The 21,302-nt window shown below is 29.3% G+C and overlaps 1 protein-coding gene across 7 annotated transcripts in view; it reads left to right on the top strand.

Annotated features, from left to right (window-relative positions):
• Nucleotides 1-15,618, top strand: part of LOC105256618 (nuclear factor 1 X-type) — a 30,499-nt gene extending 14,881 nt beyond the window's left edge. For all 7 annotated transcript variants that reach the window (XM_025408950.1, XM_025408948.1, XM_020029176.2 and 4 more), the window contains 5 exons: nt 965-1,108; nt 11,193-11,380; nt 11,541-11,897; nt 12,047-12,281; nt 12,365-15,618. In XM_025408950.1, coding sequence (XP_025264735.1) covers nt 965-1,108; nt 11,193-11,380; nt 11,541-11,897; nt 12,047-12,281; nt 12,365-12,618 — 1,178 coding nt within the window. In that variant the 3' untranslated portion in view covers nt 12,619-15,618. The remainder of the gene's footprint in view (nt 1-964; nt 1,109-11,192; nt 11,381-11,540; nt 11,898-12,046; nt 12,282-12,364) is intronic.
• Nucleotides 15,619-21,302: the final 5,684 nt, after the last annotated feature.

Genomic DNA, 21,302 nt, shown 5'->3' with positions numbered 1-21,302 from the left:
TTCCGTCCCCGGAAAATCCGCTTTATCGCTTTAATCTCTTTCCGCAACTTTCTCTCCATCGTCCACGAGTATCTGGAAATTATGCTACGCGCGTCGCGTTTCGCGGTTCATAATTTTCGTATCTTTCAATTATTTCGATGGAATAAATTTCTTACTCTGCGTCTCTCGAATTTTTTCGAATTTTTTTAAATTCGTAAATTACGGATTGGATGTAAATCTTGCGACTTGAGAAAAAGTTACGCGCGCGTGTGCATTTACTTGTAAGATACATCTTTTATCTTACACAATAAGTTGTACATTCTTCCCAAGCAGCTTTTCTTGCGCACTCATTAATCTTGCAAGAGTCATAGTCACTTTTTCCAATATTGTCCTTGCAAAAATGAAACACGTAAAAAGACGAGAAAGCAAGAAATAATTAAAGAGATGGGACAATACTAGAAAGAACAATAGAGACTCGACGATCGAATCTTGTTGCAACGAACAATGTTAATTTTATGCGGCGAAATATACAGACAATATTGCCAATCGGTAAACGGACGAAATTTACAATCAAAATAAAATGACCACTTTCTCGAGTGTGATATATGCACGGAAAAATTTCAGCAATAAGTATATCTGGATTGCTGCCAACTATAATCCCGTTTTCTTTTATCGAATACATACATTTCCCTTTTATGTTGACGAGATGGAGTGGAGCACGCAATCAACCATACATATTGTTTACAACTCAATAATAATGTCACAAGTAATAAGACAAATGTCAAATCCAAATTACATATGTAGTAAAAGACTCGTGTGTATCATATTATGTGTGTTTTATATTATACGATGTATATTCCACTTTTATTGCTGTCAATGAATTGAACGAATACTTTAGACTTTATTTCACGCTGTCGCGAGCGGATTTTACATTTGTTTTATCAATTGAAAGTCAACCCATATCCATCCGTCATTTTATGCGCAGGCCCACCACCGGTTCATCAATTAATAAGAAACGATAAGACTGAAAAGCCGCCGACAGTCTCGGTTTCGAGCGCGCCGACATTTTCATCGGTTCTTAGGCCGGAGGATGGACATCGTGGGATAGAATCTCCGCATTCGCAAACGGGTATGTATTCACTGGATTTTTCCAATTACTTCACTGAAGCTGCAAATTACTCGAAAATCTGACTCCTATCCGATAATTTGCATGAGAAGGATGGACGAGACATCATATTATATATTTTAATACTACGAAAACCGAATAATACTTATTACAAATGCTGCGATAAAATTAACAACAAGTAATAGACTTTCTTTTTTCGCAAAAATAGATTTTTTTATATAATAGACTCTGACGCTGTTAAAGTTTCGAAAAGAATTCTTTTTATTGTATAAACGATTTTCTAGTATAAATTTTTAAGATCGATGATACATATATATATTAATATGCACATCAGCTATATCTTGAATCGTCAGAAACAAGAAAATACACGCAAACAGTTCTTGCGAATTCGTTTTAGTTTGTAAAGCAGACTCGTTACACAAATAGATTAACAAGGTTTGATCGGACAATCTTTAACAACTCTTACAGCAGGTAGAAAGATTCGTGTAAACGTAAGTTGCAAGAATTGGGCGCGTATATTTTTCCGTTTTATATTATAATTTATAGGATAATAAAGTGTAGACACTTTTAAAATTACGATCAATATTAAGAATTCTATATAAAATTTTTAAGTAGCTACAACTCGTGAGAAGTGTTAAAACCTCAAAATTTTTGAATGATTTAAATGAAGATCGTGTGTATTGAGAATAAAAAAAAATATTCCTTACACATATAAAATCGAAAATTAAATATGTCACGAATAACGTGTGTATCGCATTAATAAATACTTTTACAGAGATATAGATTTCGTTCAATATTAGACAGATATTTACATCTACAATTTTCACTATAATTTTTTAAATGAGTCATCGAAGAGCGAGATATCAACGATCTTCGAATCGCGACCAATCTTTTTTATCGAGGTACGCTGTATAGAACACGACACGACTCTCTTGATTCCATTCTTCCAATAATTTTTTTCTTTCTTTCTCTCCTACCCCATTTGTCTCTCTTTCTCTTTCTCTCTTTCTCTGTCTCCCACGTGCGTGCACGGTTTTGGGACGCATGTGTTTGATAATTAATCCCAATTATTTTATTAACATATATCTAATATCGAAATATATCAAGCCGATGCTTTTAAAGCGATCAATGCGCTTCACATTAAGTGAGGATCAAATTAATATTTTATCGATATTTAATCATTGCATATCTCGATTATATCGAGAAGCGATGAATGATTATTTGTGTTAATAAATATATTTTTTTCCTTAATATATTTATCATTTTTATATCAAAAATTATTCTTATTTAAAAATAGTTAAATAAAAGTTTTAAATCTTTCAAAAATCCAGAATTTGAATGTTCGCAATGATTATTGGTTCGAATTTATATTCTTTTCCATAAAACATAATATAAATATGTGTGCATATCAAAAAATATTTTTACAAGAAAATACTTTAAATTATATAGATTATTCAAATTTATATTAACTTTATATATAGTACTTAATAAATATTCATTTTCAACTTTTATACTTTTTATTGTGACGAGTTTATATTTCAATAAATATTTTCTCTCAATGTCATATTAACTTGTAATTTATTCAATGAGTATAATTTCTTAAGTTAACTTAATTTTTTAACATTTGTGTTTAACATTAATATATTAATATTGATATATGAAATGAAAATTAGAATGATGAGAAAGCGTAACAAAATATATATATAAATTTAAGTTAATAACATAACAGAAGGAATTTTTATTAATTAATCTCTTTTTTAATAAGTCTGCTTTTTAAAAAAATTATTTACCCGAAAATATGCGGTATAAATTTAAAAAATCATAATCTATCTAATCTTCTTTCTCTCTTCTACAGTGATTTACTTAGATAGATAACGATATTATATTTAATTATTGAAAATCCTGTGCCATTTTAGTGTACTTTAAATAATTCAATTAATACGCAATATATATTTTTATATATTTACTCTTTGAAATTTTGATTCAAGTTTTAATAAAAATTTAGTTCAAGTTTTCATATTTTCGATGTGTGTGTGTTTAATGTACGATGAGTCCAAAATACATAAATTTGCTGACCCATCGAATAAGCAAATTAATGTGAAATAAGAAATCTGAAACATAGCATTCGATTCTTTTTACGTTGAAATCTTTTATGCGAGACCCGTGTTATTTTTTAAAGCAGTAATCTTTGTTAAAATTTATTTGATAAATGTATCAAACATTATATATGTATATATATATATATATATATATATATAAAATAATATTTGATACATTTATCTTTGCCATCTAATTAAATATGACGCGTCGTTAATTAGACGCTTATATGAATGTTTATAGAAAGGATTGCATGCAAAACACAAGTTAATCGATACTTTTCTTCGAAACGATTCTACGATATTATTTCGTTCTTCTGAGAAATAATCATGCTAATTGAGCTCACGCAGCAAAGCGCACGACTTTATTAAAAAATCGTCATTTGGACAATTAGTATCCAGAAGAATGTCTAAATGAAAATATGATATATATTTCACAAATATGTATATTCAGGAAGATTAAACCATCATAGCGATGCGTTCTTTTATAGCATATCACTTGTAAATATGCCAAAATGCCCGACACATATGTTTACTTTACAAATGACTATTTATCTATTAAAGATTGAACGAAAAAGTTGCTGCTTTTTCATTATTTTTAAATTAATAAATGTAAATGCTTTTTGAGATATAAGTGACAGAAATATAAAGAGTTTTGACTAATTAAATACTCAAAGACACATGTAATATTAAGAAATTCTTGTTGCTGTATCAATTCTTTAAATAATCTCAGCTTAGAAATTTTTATCCTTTTTGGTCGAGATAATTAATGTTGTAAATAAGAAGTCACCGAATATAACACATTTACATGAATATTATAACCGTAATATTTTTGCCAAAATATATCTCAAAGTTTTTTGAGGAAACAATCATTAAAATATGTAAACGGACAGTTTTGGCACATTTTTTTTTCTCCGCACAATTAAATTTAATTAATTTTTTAATTAAACATAATTAAACATAATTTAATTAAACATAATTTTCTGTATATTATCAAAATCGTATGCTTTATACATATTACATAGAAAATACACAAAATAAAAGACGACGCGAGAGAGCGTTTGTCGTAATTAATGAGCGACGATAGTGCCACGTAATAATCAGATTCTTGTATGCATCTTGTCGCAAGTAATTTTCGCGTTCATCTTTTACTCATATCATATCACGAGGCAAATTTATCGGGTAACCAATTCTCTATCGATATCTTTCGATCTGTTAATCTATCAAGCTATCCAACTTACCTACCAATCAACGACTGTGTTAATGAATCGCGTTAAAAATGACGCGTCATGATGTCTGTTTCAGTCTGACCCTGAGCGTAGAGAGAAGCTCGCTAACTCGACTAAAAGGTACTTTGTGACTGGTTATTGACTGTTGTCTTTTCCTCTATTTCTATCTATCTATCTATCTATCTATCTGTCTATCTATCTACCTATCTCTCTCTCTTTCTATATGTATATGTATGTATAAACACACACACATACATATTTGTACGCACGCGACTGTTTATTATTATACGCGTATACACAAATACAGGACAGTTATTTATTAATTGCGTCGCAAAATGATTGTATAAATCTCTGATCTCTATATTCTCAGATTTCTATGCTTATATCTCAAGTAGCACGACACTTTTTTAATACTCTTGCTAATAAATATAAAATTTTATATAAGAAAAAAAATCAATGCCACATAAAATATTAAAATATCTTACGTACGACACATTTTATTATATATTAATCGTTTCCATAATTTCAAATACTTATTTATTTTTAATAACGCAAATATATATATATATGTATATGTAGAGATACATATATCAAGATATTTGCGTATACGAGGAAGCAACAAACTCATATAAAATATAATTTTAATAAAAAAATACGTAATTATTGTCAAAAATAGAATTTTGAAATATTCGTGAAAAAATCGAAAATCCATGTTGTGGATTGGTAGGTCTATATTAGACAGTAGATACTGCTCTGGGTATTCAAAGTATATTCCTGAATATTTCCGTGGGACGCGAAATTTACTTACAGAAAAAATACATGAAAACTATTACCTGCCGATCGCTCCAATATGAAGAAGAGTACAATTTGGTACAATTTTACCTGCGAATATTTCCTGGATATCGTGGCTCTCGATAAAAAGTCGTGACTTTGTATGCGCATGGGTTCGTGCATAGATCTATGCCTTACGAGACTCGTGTATGATCTGTGATATTTTTTCTGTAGATGTTATTAGGACACAAAAAGTTTCGTAGTAAGGTTGTATCATGATGAATCTCTTCGGGAGGGTGTAAAACTCTGAAATGTGTATTGACGCAGACTTTTCAATACGCCCTATTATTTTTGTGCGTACGTCCTTACCTATTGTAATATAAACAAAATTTTTCTTCCATCTCTCTATATCGGGGTCAGCACATATATTTATTTACCTTCGAGTATCTCGGATTATCAATCTCTCTGTTTCTTTATTACTTAAACAAGAAGGCTTGCTATAAAATCCTATGAAATTTACGTATCCTTACTATATTTTCATATACACTTTATTATATTTTTTTTATTTTTGCGGCTATTTGTTTCTTCTCTCCCTCTCTCTTTCTCTTTAATTTTGCAATTATTTTATATCGTCGTATTGTTACTTTAATTTGTAATTTTTATACATTTTTGATCACACAGTGTTTAGCACTATTTTAAAAAGCACAACAATTTATTATCTTTCATTTATTTTCTTTATTCTTTATTCTTCTTTCTTCTTTTCTTTTATTATTTACTCAATTACATATTTTTCTATTTCATTCCCATTTATATGTAATTTGAACGTATTAACCGATAGTGGATTTTTTATAGTCGAACTTACTTTCTTGCGTAATTGTCCGATTATTAATGCACTCGATTGGAATACTACACGAAATTCAATGCAGAAATGGCGTTTTGAAATTACTCCTTTCACGCTTGCAACGACTTGAAATCGTAACAATGCTACTCTTTACATTTATTACAAAAATGTAATATTTATTTCTCTCTATTGCCTTTAGAGATTTTTTTATGGAACTTATTAATTGCACTTAAACACAATTACATTCTATGCGTTCGATGCATTAGCCAACGTTCTATTCTTTAGTACAATGGTTTTTTTCTCTTATTCTATTTGTATTAATTTTCTCTCGTCACTTTGCTTACATTCTTATCTTTTTTTTCGCACACATAATTATATAACTTACTCTAAAATATTAATGAAACAATAAATACTATGCGAAATACGTTTAGAATATATTTGTTTCGTTTAAAACAAATTTGTTAAAAATAATGGGAAAAAGATGTACAACAAAGTATACAAATAGCTAGCAAATATATTATTTAATAATGAATATATAATATAATAGTGAATATTAGTATATTTGAGAGAGATATGTGTATAAATCGAATCAATATTTTTTATAAGCGTGCTTATATGTTTACATATACATATATGTAACTTTCTCATTCTGTTGTATCATTATTAATCGCAGACTAATGTCAAAATATCATCTAATGCAACTAAAAATATAATTTCAATCATTTTCTTATTTATGATAATATCAATTTAATTTCCTCATGTAGAATATCATCGTGAGACATTGTTTGGATCTAAATATATCCGAAATATATCGCATATAGGAATAGGATATACAATGAGAAACGTGTGTCTGATATAACGAAAAAATAAAATAGGAAAAAGAAGCATGAAGAAGAATCATCGTAGTGTACGAAATAAGTACTTGACATTCACTGTATGGATATTTTTAGCATTTAAGTATAAAAGAAAGACGAATATAATGTTATTAAACATGAATCCAATGGTTGGAATCGAATGAAATTACGTGAATTAATTGAAAACCCTCTGTTTATCAGGCAAGTCCTACTTAGAGCGAGAAATCCGCCTGACGCCTGATTGCGATATGGTAAAACGCTTGCGCTCATGGTCGCAAGAATGTTATGTTAGCACTAATGACAATATATATATATATATATCTATATGTGTTAGATCGGTGTTGCATCATATATTGTGTTCCTTACCTATACATATACATATCTATATCCGCCTGCAGCTATGTGCACGATATCGTTGGTGCGATATTTTCATTGACCGCTGAGCCGAAAATTGTAACTATTCTGTTATCTATACTTTCTTTCGACCAGTGTCATCGGTCACGAAAAAAAAGGTGATATTTTTCATTTGCAATATTATGTCAGAAATATCAGTAACTTCGTCGTGTTAATTCCATTCAGTTTATTTATATCGCATATACATACGAAATGTATGTATTAAAAAACAGAAAAATATATATATCAAATGAAAAAAATATTAAAGCGCTAAAATATCAGTTGATGATATAATAAATATACATCCAAACCGACAATATGTCCCTAATCTACATTTTTTCCGATTTAATGATTTTGCGGTTGTGAGATCAATCTTGCTTGTACAAGTCGTCATCACAAGCGACACAAGCGACGATTCTTTTATTCGTTGAAGACTTGGAACAATTTAGTAATATGATTAAGACTAGCTCGATCATAGTCTATTAAATCTTCTTTTTAATTCAAATGGTAAAAATTTAATATCTATCCATATAATACAAATTAATACAAATAAATTATAAAACAAAAAATATAAATATATTATAACATTTATTTTATAATATTGAACAAATATTGCGTATTTAAAAAAAAAATTTATTTGAGTACCAACAAAGATTTTTCACTCTATTTTTATCTCATTTTCTGTCTTTCTCTCCCATCTGTGTATGTATCATCATATATATATCTGCATAATATATATCTCTTTACAAAATTCTTTGCCTGTCCGTCTGACCTATCTGCCTGTTAACGGCCGCCGTATTCGAGTTAGTAAACTTGCTATTTACTTCTTAGAGTCAAGAATATAATTATTTCCTCTTTATTCCCTAACTATAACTTTCTCCCAACATTTGGAAGCATCGTCTGTATTATTATGTAGTAAAGGCAAATATAGTGGTTGGAAACGGGTGGATAAACAGACGGACGGCTTTTCTTGCTAAATGCGTAGTACGGTCTACCTAGCAAGCTAGTTGTTGCTGTCTGTCTGTCTGTCTGTCTGTCTGTCTATCTATCTATCTATCTATCTATCTATCTATCTATCTATCTATCTGTCTGTCTATCTATCTATCTATCTATCTATCTGTCTGTCTGTCTGTCTGGCAGTCTGGTTTTTGTCTATTAATTTATTCCTTGTTTAACAAGCCCTTTATTTACACCCATTCACGTAATAAACTCGACGATACAGTCTCGACGCGGCTCGGTGATCACAAAAGAAAATTTATGAGAAAATTTATCTGAACTTACGATAATCGACTTTATTTCAGGAAAGATTAAAATTATATAATACGATTATAATTATATATTATTAATCTTTAAATATAAAAAAATTGGCGATTGGCAAAGTCTCTTACAAATCTGTTTCATCTTTTGCAAATTTTTTTCGAATACTTTTTTTTTTAACATTATTACTTTTATTGGCTATCTAAGGACACACAAATATGAATGTTAAAAAAATATTATTGCATTAAAACTAATACCCTTATTTATGTCCTTTTCATTTTTACAAACAAGACTTAATTTAAAATAATCTTTAGGGCCTAAAAGATCCCATGTATTTTCTTAAGAATTAAGACTATATAGTTATATTTTATAATTGACCGTGTATATACAAATTTCTCTCGACTCTCTTGGAAGAATAATATTCAAACGACAAACCATTTACGATTAATTTATTATTAATTACGTTCAAGTCCAAGATAGATAAATGTAACAATCGATCGATCGAGCTACGATCAAGGCTGCGTCTATCCTAAGCGTGCACTATATAATTTAGTTTCATCTCACTCTCGATATTATTTCCATATTATTCACTGTCACACGGCCAATGCTCTTGGTATGCTGGATGGATTAATTGACCTACTTCATTGATTCACATATATTCGAATATATATTAATTGAACATTTATGCCCTTTCTGTACGGTATTATCTACCTGTTCTACACTATTATCGTTGCGATGTTGGTGTTGTTGTTTAATACATCTATATATACTCTAATCAATATTTTGTATTGATGTTGATGTTGTTGTTAATTTGATGTTTTTGATGTGTTGTTTAGTCGTTGTTATCTTGCTGTTTGTTTGATGTTTGCACTATGTTGTTGCACTTTGTGTGTCTATGTACACACCTACATACGTACATGTATATATCTCTTATCACGTATTATATGCGTACACGTTATTATCTATTCTATGCACAAAATTAATTGTGTGTACGAAAAGTTTATCTCTCTATACATCTCTATACAAAAAAATTCAAACATCATATTCAACTTCTATTCGATATGCATATTAAACGCATACGTGCACGCTTGTAGTGTACTGTTGTAATGCGTATATTAAGAAATATCTAAACAACTCGATCTTTACAATTTCTAGTAGTTTTTTTTTCGTTCACAATTATTATTTATTCATTTAAATGTCGCAGTGTATCGAATGTGAAATTCTTGAGATAAACAATAGAGATTGTTTCTTCATAACGGCATATGCAATCTATTTTTTGATTTGTGTTCTGCTAAGAATATATTCTATAAACGTATATTTCATATTCATCCGGTCTCACGCTTGGAATGCATCATCCAATGCATATGTATATGTGTATGTATGTACGTCATATATAAATATATATGTACAGTGTTCCAGGATTATCGTACCCTCTTTCACATATAAGTTCTTTTGGTGAATTTGAGGTCGATGAATCCTACACAATGAAAATTTGACGGGATATATACGATTACAAAGTCGATTAACGAAAATTGAAGAATTCTGAATCAAATTAAATGAAAAATCTTACCAGACTAAACCATTAACTCAATAAAAAAAAACAAAACATTTTATACTAATTCATTTTACATTAATTCTATCTAATTCAATGAAATGTTTGAAATATAAAATTATATCGACGATAAAATTTTTTTCTTTACAAAATTTTCTCTAGAAAAAAACAATTTTATATTTATTCAAGGATCTATAATTGAAAGAAACTGCGACAGTTTTGGAACATAATCTGTACCATGGTCTAAGCATCAGAATAATTTTATCGGTTCGTCACTAAAACCACCCCCTAACAAGCTCATGGTAACAACGACTTTTCTGTCCTTATCTAACTATTTATATACCTATCGATCTATCTGTATATTTATGCGTGTCAATTACGAAACTGGGCTAAGCTACAATGCTGCAAAAGATGAAACAATACTAGAGGGAGAGATCTACTCTAGCATTTTACCTTTAATATTATTATTTGGCTGTAACTCTCTCTAATTCGATGTGCATAACTTATATACGGCTTATCTCAATTTCGTGATTCGATTGGATACACGTACATATACACATGTGTGTTCAAATGCGACTTATCACTACAAGATTAATCTATGTATATTAAGTACAACTAAGCTAGTTGAAAATACCATTTGTGTACAGACACATTACTAGTAATTGTTCAATTATATTAATTTTTCATCACTGATGATGATCGAAATAATACCGAAAAAATGTAAGCACGATATATCTGAATAAACAAAATTTACAATAAAGTGCGAAATAAATTGGACGAAATAATTTCATCTTTTAAAGATTATAACTCGTCAATAGCTCAAAATTCCAAAGCAAATTATCTTTTCACGCATTGGAAAAAAATCTAACATTTTGTATATAATTTCAAGATAGGATATAAATCGCTCTCGCGATACCGCAAACGTTTCGTCCAGTTTCGATAGACAAAAATTTGATAAAATAGAATTTGTTAAGTAAAAAATAATCGTGTCGGTTCGCGAAGGTAAGGAAAGAATAGCGTTAAATTAAGGGGGTGGTTCGTCGTGACATCGAGGTCATTAATCAGATCAGATGATCATGGGAATTGTGTTTCAGGATTGCATTCACCTCACGAAGGATTAACCGGTGGCTCTGGTCAAAGCATGTCTGGACTAGCTTACTATCAGGCAGAACATCCCGGCTCTACAGGGGTAGTAAAGTACCCCGAGAACGGACATGATACTCTCTCGGATTTTGTGACGTTTGTCTGCCAAGAAGCCGAGAACACTCAGCAATTACCTCAGGTAGTTTAGCGACTAGTGAATAATATTTAAAATTACATAAACGCGTGAACTGTTTCCTCTTCGCGAACAATTGGGAAAATTACCTTTCGACACATACACAAAATCTCTACGATTTCTACGGATGAAAGCCGATATCTAACTTAACCGCGATTACTTTCAGACGCAGCTAACTGGACCGCGCACTGGTATACAAAAATTCCCACAGTATTATCCGAGTTCGATGTTACCGCCGCCTCCTCCCGCTCCCATGGCCAGACCGGTGGCGATAATAAGATCGACGGGTGAGCTGGCAGCGACGACCGCTAGTTCGCCTCCAACATCGTCCACATCACCTACGGATCCAGCCGAACTAGGTCCCAACCAAGAACAGATGACCGCGGCGGTCGGTCTCGTCGGTTCTGCTTGCCAGAATTCTGTCGAATCCACTGGCCGGAAGAGCCCCGCCAGAATTCTCGTTACACCGCACACAACTAGCAGGGAATACACGTTTGCTCATTTTCATTCACAACCCGGACAGGTTAGATTATTGTACGATTGCATTCTTGTTTCCTCGAGAAGGAATTTCTTTCATCTCTTTTATATCAGAGTCAGTTGTTTTTTAGTGCTTCTTTGAGTTTCATTATGAAATATATGCAATCTTTCTGCATTGTACTCTTATTTTTCTAGCAAATCTTCACCTATCCAACCATCAGTTCAATGTCCGGGGTAATATCGCCGACTAATCTCTCTCTATTTTCGTCTCCTGTCTCGGTTACGAGACCGGTGGCCACTCAGAGATCAGTCTCGAATGTTCCACCGCGTTGGAATACTGCACCATTTATCAATTTGGAAGACGATTACAACATGATAGCGCCGATTATCGCTGGAACTACTAGCGAACCACCATCTGCCATGGAAGAAGGTGAAGCTAAATCTCGTGTTTCTATCATTGGCAAAATTGTCAATATTTTTGCTAGCTTAAAACAGATATTTTCTCTTTTTCAGAACGATATTTTCATCCTGTGCATACGAGTGGCGTAGTAGACAAAAATGGCAGTGGTAATTTAATAGGCAACGAACTCGGAGTAAACACAGATCCTGCGTCACATCATCACCAACAGCAGCAGCATCAACAGCAGCAGCAGCAACAGCAACAACAACAACATCAGCAGCATCAACAGCAGCAAACACAATCATCTTCGCAACAGCAGCAACAAGTAATGGCAGATAAATCTGGTGGACCTAAATCTCCTCCGTGACAGTGGAGTCTGAAAACGGAAAGTCTCGAGAGACTCGCATACTCGCCACGTTTGTCGAGATCAGTATTTGGTATCGCGTGTAATAATTATTCCGAAATTATAGCCGAGCCCGAATTCGAGCGCAATCGTCAGGAATCTATGTCTCCTATTCAATTACGTGATTTAAACTTGCGGAGAATAGAATATTTAAGAGTTCGATCTTAATTTACATTAAAAAGCATTATAAAGCAAAAATAAGAATACGTTCCGTAAGGAACATAATTGAGGAAAAAGGAGATTCGTTGATTCACGTTTATCTCGAAATGAATTCGTACAATATAAAGTTTCATTACAACTTAACCAAGTATAAGTAAGTTCTTCTAAAGCATAGTTAACCGTGAGAGAGTTTGCGACGCTTGGAATAGCCATAAGATGACGTCGCCATGCATGCCTTATTCTGCTCGAAAACAGAAAATTGTCTACATACAGTGTCGTACAATGAAATATTGTTCAAGCTATAATATAACGTATTTAGATAAAACGACATAATTTCAGTTGAAATTGATACAAATAGTTGGACGCGATATAACTAATATGCAATATTGTTTGATCATTTGTCAACAATACAGAATGCGCTATATTGGTCGATACACGGTTCATGATTTCCATATAATTATTTAAATTATTTTCTCTTTGTCTGTTTCCCTCTCTCCTCCCCCCTTCCACCTCTCTCTCTCTCTCTCTCTCTCTCTCTCTCACTCTCTCTCTCTCTTTCTATTTTTCTATTTTTCATATTTTTCTATATCTCGAGACATAAACGAAAACAGCTGAATTTCTTCATTTATGTTATTTTTAAACTTTCTAAAACTCTCCCGCAATCTCGTAGTTAAAACGGTATAATATTCTTGCGATATAGCATTCTTCCATAATGTTTATATTATAAAGAGATTCGATTTATTTTCGTAATAAAATTTTCGTGACATATATGCGAGTATGTTTTTTTAATAAGTACAAAACTGTAATATTTTGTATAAATAGTGTTTTATAATCGATAATAATGAAGAGGGACATGGAAGCAGACAGTAAAACTTTTATTAAAAGTAGAAATAACGCGAATAACACAAAGCTTCTGTGAGTACGTAATTTTTTCTCCTCATCATTTTCCAAAAATTTTTCAAATAACCTTCTCGTTGATCCAATCTGCTTTGCAATATTTTAACACTTTTAACATTGAAATATATAGTAACATGTCGCGTTCCTGTTGATCGCCCTTTATACATTTTGTGTAGACCAAGTTTCATCTAGTTGCCGAAAAATTGTTCTTCCACATGTTATTCCAGACTTTACGTCACGTATTTAGAATATACAAGTTTATACGTATTTATGTAGAAAGTTGTGTTACATATTTCACGTAGTGCATCGATGAGTAAATATTACGGGTTTAGCTTGAACAAATAAAATTTGTTAGCTCGTGTATCATAAAGATACATATGAGTGATTCGTTAGAAATGAATTGGCGACATGTACGATTCTTATAATGGTTGAATATAATTGAACCGTGTATAAAGTTTTCTGTGCCAATGAAGCAGCACATGTGCGCGCTATTCTTTTTGTAGTGATATTAATAAATTAAGGATTGCCTATAAACACGGATTAATGCGAGACAAACGTCGATGGTGACAAACCGTAAACGAAAATCCATCGAATAAGAATTTACTGATTTATAAATGACAGATACTCGATAATAAGCATAGCGTCATCGCGTAATGCTCAGGCTAGCATTAATTAGGGAAAAGAACTAGTGAAAACTAGTCACATCAGAGGCTGCTAATTAGAACCAATGTGGATATTTAATATTGTGTTTATTGGATAATATAAGCGCTTAATTATTTAAATATGTTATCAATATTATATTGAAAATAACGATGTAGGAAATAATCGCGTAAGCAAACAAACATCGAATATTGTTTATTGCGAACAAAGTCCAACTTTGTATAAAGTTTTTCATTGCCAATGTATATCAAAAAGAGTGCATAAAATAAGAAATTGCCATTATTACGGACTTATACTGATGTTGTAAAATATACTCAGTTAAATTAACAGTTCAAATTTTTCGTTGTTTATATCACAAGAACAAAATACTCTTAATATATTTGTTAAACGATCATATTCGCTTCATATTTAATAATTAATCAAACCTACTTTTCTCTTTTCTATACACAATAAGACAAATAAGTAAACGATATGCAGAGAAGAAATTTGGATTTGTGTCCGTTATCATCCGTAATCGAAAAAACATAGTTAATAAGAGCATTCAACATAAACGAGTGATATGTTATTATGTTCTTATGTACATTATCTAGATAACAAGATGATTAATTTTGTTATATTATAATATTGTTTTATTAATACCATTTGTTACACACGACAAACGATCGCACAATCTAACGTTCTCTTTTTCAAATTGTTTTCTTGTTTTTTTAACACTTGAAATTCGATAAAGATTTATCGGCGGTGAGGAGAGAAAAAATGGATTCTCGAAACTTCTTTTATGGACTAATTTAATTTCATTTTCTTTTAAAATGTAGATACTATCGTTGAGACAAATGTATAAGCTTAACGCTTGTGAATGTAGTTGAAACAGATACGTATATTACCTATCTGCTTATGGCTCCACTATTTATAATTAAAAAATACTATTATTTGATTAAGTACTCAACCTCGCTTACTAAAAATAACAATAATCCCAATCTATTTAAAATAAGTTAATAATTATGCGGGGTTTAAATTATAGGATGTCTACTTTAGAATTATTAGTTCTAGATAGTCTATCCATGTTATCATTATTGTGTTTGTGTGTATTTCCGTGAGAAGAGAAGTATATACAATGCAAGTATGTGGATGCACGTAAAGTAGAGACGTCAAAATAGAACCAACAAGTGAAAAAGTATCACGTGGGCACTGTACCAGAAGAAGCAAAACATTTTGTTACGAATCATGAAAATAAGATCACTAATCGGCCGAATGTTTTATTTTGCTCGCTCCTTCCCCATTTATTAAATTAATGAATATTGATCCTTAACTGGTAATAAAGAAAAAAGTCAATACGTAATTGGAGAAATATAATAGAAATCTCACAGATGTTTTATTTTTATTTTAGATTTCTTCTTAAAAATTTTACATTTTTCGGAACTTTTCAATATTTTGGACAACGTTCATTATGTTTATTTGTTCTAAAGTATATAAGGATACAAAAAAAATAGAAGAAAAATTATTGCATTAAATTTGATATATTAAATTATTTAGTTTTTCTTATTCTAACACAGAAAAATCTTTCAAATATCTTTAAAATTTGAAAATATATATCATGTGTATATCCCATATATTTGCCATGTTAAGGATTAATTTAACTTGTTGATTTTATGAAAATATATTGATTATTCCATATGGTTTAAACAAAAACCAATGTAATTTTTTTACGATACACCTTACGGAATATTAAAATTATGTTACTTGAAATTTTTACCTGTATAAAAAAAAATATTGTCAATTTTTCTAAATTCCAATTATTTAGCCATTTCTTTATTTTATATATAAAAATCCTGCTTAAATTAATGTTTTTTTTTTTTGTAAGTATATTCTCGAAATGTGTTGAATCTATTATTTAAATTACAATACGTCATTTCCATATTGACATTAATTACTTTCAAGTGTTACTTGTTATATTGTTGATTATTAATTACAGAAACTACATTGAGTTGTTTTATTTTATCGCTATCAAAATTAAAAATTCTTTAACATTTTTGTATAAAATACATATATTTATAATCTAAAGAAAACATGTTGCAAAATAATAATAAATAAATTATACAAAACAAAGATAGAAGAAGTAACATTAAGAAGATAGAGTTCAAGAATATTTGTAATAAAAAAAGTGCCGTATATCTATCAATTCGCGCGGTTCAACGATAACAATAATAAATATAATAATTTAATAATAAATATTATATTATGTTAATATTCTTACAGAAAGATGTAGTTGCTCTTATATTATATAAAACAACATTATTATAATAACTACAGCTTATAGTAATGTTATAATTGAAAAAGATTATTATTGCATTATTATTAAAATTACTATACATTATTTCCTACTACTGTTATCATTATCATACCATTATTAATATTGTTGTTATTACTACAATTATTGCAGCAACTGTCATTACTACTACTATTACTATCATTATTATTATTATTATTATTATTATTATTACTACTACTACTACTACTACTATATTATTACTGCTACTACTACTACTACTACTACTACTACTACTACTACTACTACTACTACTACTACTACTACTACTATTACTACTACTACTACTACTACTTCTACTATTATTATTACTACTACTGCTACTACTACTATTACTATCACCGCTGCTATCATTACCAATACCATTAACATTCTTATTATCATCACTAGTACTATTAATACTATTATTACTAATTCTACAAATATCACTACTGCTATTATGGTTACTATTAATATTACTATTAATATTACTAATTTTATAATTACTACTACTGCTATTATGATTACTATAACTAATATTAATATTACTATTATCAAACTTCGACAATTAATATTCACTATTATTATTGTTATTACGGCTACAATTATTATTACTACTACTGCTGTTACTACTCCTATTGCTACTGCTACTACTACTATTACTGCTGTTACTATCTTACTACTGCTGCTATTATTATTACTACAATTATTACTATTATCACCACTACTATTACTATGACTACTTTTACTATTTCTACTACTATTTCCACTATTACTACTACTACCACCATCATTACTATACTACTTACTACTACTATCATTACTACTTCTACTACTACTACTACTACTACTACTACTACTACTACTACTATTACTATTACTACTACTACTACTGCTATTATTACTACTATTCCTACTACTACTTCTATTGCTACTGCTACTACCACTATCACTATTAATAATAATAATATTACTATTAACATTATTTTATTACTATTAACACTATTATTATTACTATTACTAATAAGATTACTATAATTACTACAATTACTATTAATACCAAAAATTATTACTATTACTGCTGCTGCTACAATTGTTGCTGCTGTTGCTACAACAATTATTATTACTATTATTACTACTGCTACAAATAATAATAATAATAATAATAACAATTATAATTATAATATTATTATTATTATTACTACAAATACTACTTCTACTACCATTACTATTATTACTATTGCTATTGTTACTATTACTATGATAATTAATTTTACACCATTAAACACTTTACCACTATTACTGCTATTAATGCTACTTATAACTATTACCGTTATTACTACCATCACTATCACCACCAGTAGAATTTAAAACTACTATTACTATTATTATTACTATTACTATTATTATTATTGATACTATTACATTACTATAATTAATACCACTATTCTAACTGGTAGTGATATTATTATTACAACTAGTATGACTGCTATAGGCATAATTATTATTAATTTTATTATACGGTCATCACTATTACCACTGTCTCTAATACTGTCGCTATTATTAACATTACCCTACTATTCAATCTTAACTGTTATTTTTCTTCATCTACTAATTTTCTCGCACATCTATGATTAAATTTGCATTGCCAGTATTAATGCATAATATAATATTATTTGTTCAGATATTTTAAAACACTAATTGTAAAAAAGAGATATTGAAAGTATACTTACAAGCAAGAAGATGATAAATGTACTTGTGACGATTCGAAATTATGCACAATATACATCATGAATCATAAAACTTAAACATGTCATATATACTTTTAGACATTGAGGATTATTTAAAAAAATATTGGGTGGTTCGGGATATACATTGCGAAAGTTTTATGTTTCAGCTGAAATGTATCACGTAAGAAAAGAAAGAAAAAGCGCACATTTTATATAATGTTTCTTATATCACGCGCAAGTAATTAATAAAATTACAAGTTCTATAAGCCATCGCAGTATTCTGAAATAATTTTTACAGTGATTTATAATGAAATTTTAATTCATTATTTTAATTTTAATAAATTGAAATAAAGTCATTGTGTGATACATGTGTGATACAAATCACAATAGTATGCTGCTTTTAAAATATAAATGACAGGATAGTGTGCCAATTTATAGTAATGTAAGTTTAGATTTTAGGTATTTACACCAAGAATAATGGCGCAAGAATACACGAAGTTAAATATATGAAATTTCAATGACGATAAGTAAAAAGTAAACCGAATGTGATACAACGATTGTATCGATAGTGAAGTAAGCGTTAATGGCACAATTGATATAATATAATTAACTTGAAAGTATTTAAAAATATTTCAATATATATACATCTCCAGTATATATAATTTAAATTGTATAAAAATCTTATAATATCTTCTATTGGTTTCTTATATTTACTTAGCAATGTTTTTTCCAAAATATTTATTTATTATTAATTCACGATTAATTAAGGCAATATTTCGTGATTCACAATAATCAAATCATTTTGCAACATTTTATATAGCATATCAAATTGTTTTAAATTAAAAGTGCATTAAAAAATTGTACTTAAACATTGTGAAGAAGAGAAGCAGAATTATATTTGGATATTATGAGACAAATTGATACATAGTTTTATTTACAACAAAAATGATAATTTCTGCGCTGTCACTAGTAAATTGTATATTTACAATAATAGATAAATGATAACATAAAAAATGTTAGCTAAATAAAAACTTAGGAAATGTGCATGCTATCATTTTTATACTTATATACGCATATATACATCAAGCATAAAAAGTGATCACAATAACAATTTGGAGTTTTTTTCCGTTATATCACATTCGTATCATATTTGTCTCAGATATCTACGAGCAATATTTGTCATTTCACGCAACTCTCAACGTGCCTATAAATACGATTCTGCTTCAACGACAAATTCTAAGTTTATAAAGTCAAAGTATATATGCTCTCCACATTTTGGACGAAAGCAAAACTGATACAACAGATATATGTATAAAAATACATATAAATTATTCGTCGAATTGAAATTCTGATATATGATATTCCGATAATAAGTAGTAAGTCCGCAAATGTCATTATCCCGAGCCACTCATGTCTTACAGAAAAGGAATACGATTTAATATCTACTAACAATAAGGTTTAACGAACCGTTCACATACACATATACACGTATACACACAAAGCAAACCGTAAGATATATTTGAGAAAAAAACATAATTAGAAAACAGAAGAGACAATAGAAATACATAGAAATCAAATCTAAAGATTTGAATATTTTTAATGGCGATCCCGTTTTTTAAATATAAATACTAGAAAAGCCGTAAAAAAATCGAAATATCTATTAATCATCATATTTGCAGAAGAAATTTAAAATAATTTATTAGTTATCACGGCTCGTATTCACATGTATATGCGCACATCGTAGACATAAAAATATTATAATTCAGAATTGTTAAGATACATATATTTATTTAGACCTGAGGAATTATCCAACTTGAGATATAAAAAAGCAGAGCGCGTTCACACAAAAATTGTGCATTTTTTCTGCATTATATTTTTTTATTACTGTTCGCTTTATTGCTATATATTTTTGTTTAAAAAAACTTTTATTTAAAAAACGCGAAATATAAATGACCTACTACACAACGAGATATCTGAAACTAGAGACAAAAATTCAATAATCGATTTTAAGATTATAATAAAGACTGAAAATAGCATTAGAGATGTATGCGCGTGTGCATATATGCATGTGCAAATAGATTATTCTAGAGATATAAAATTTTTTCTATCTCAGGTTTTATCTTGCTGATAACATTTTTTATTCCATTATATCTATGATGTAATATGCGATTTCATATAAAGCAAATAGATCTTTTGATGTGTTTTCAACAATTTTTGAAAATAATTGCAAATTGATTTAAAGATAAATTCTTGCGATTTTAAATACGTAAATATCTCTTCGGTCGTGCCTAAAGAATTGTATGAACAACAACGATTGGATTTCTACATTATTGGAATGTGGATAATAGATAAAAGCATTAACGAAAAAATATAAAACGTTATATGAACATATTATCTTATTTGTATAGCTTATAGTGATAATGTCATTAACAACAATAAAGTTTTAACTAACAATAACAATAAACACAATTATTTTTAACAGATAATTTTTTTTGAAGTTCTTATAGATATATTGAAACGAAAATTTATAATCAAACAACTAGATATTTGTTGATAGAAATCAAATGTGATACGATTTACAATGTAATTATATAATCAAAATAAATGATAGCATATCGCATCATTTACTTTTTCATGCAAAGTAGCAAATATCAAAATTTTTCAATCATTAAAACAATTATATTTGTTAATTGAAAACTTTGGCGTTACATATGACATTATCATCTTTATTAAGTGAAAAGTAAGAAAAGTATTTAAAATACGACAGCGATAAAATGACTTTGTAATAAAAAACATTATATGAGAGATGCAAGAAAACGAAAAACTTGCATCTCATTAATTAAACCTTGTAATGTTCTTTTTAACAAGGAAAGAGAGAAAGAGAGAGAGAAAGAGAG

The sequence above is a fragment of the Camponotus floridanus genome, unplaced genomic scaffold (assembly GCF_003227725.1).
Source record: "Camponotus floridanus strain SB8 unplaced genomic scaffold, Cflo_v7.5 scaffold24, whole genome shotgun sequence".
Classification (NCBI taxonomy): Eukaryota; Metazoa; Arthropoda; class Insecta; order Hymenoptera; family Formicidae; genus Camponotus; species Camponotus floridanus.
The sequence above is the reverse complement of the archived record's forward strand: the minus strand, read 5'-3'. Positions and strand labels throughout refer to the sequence as shown.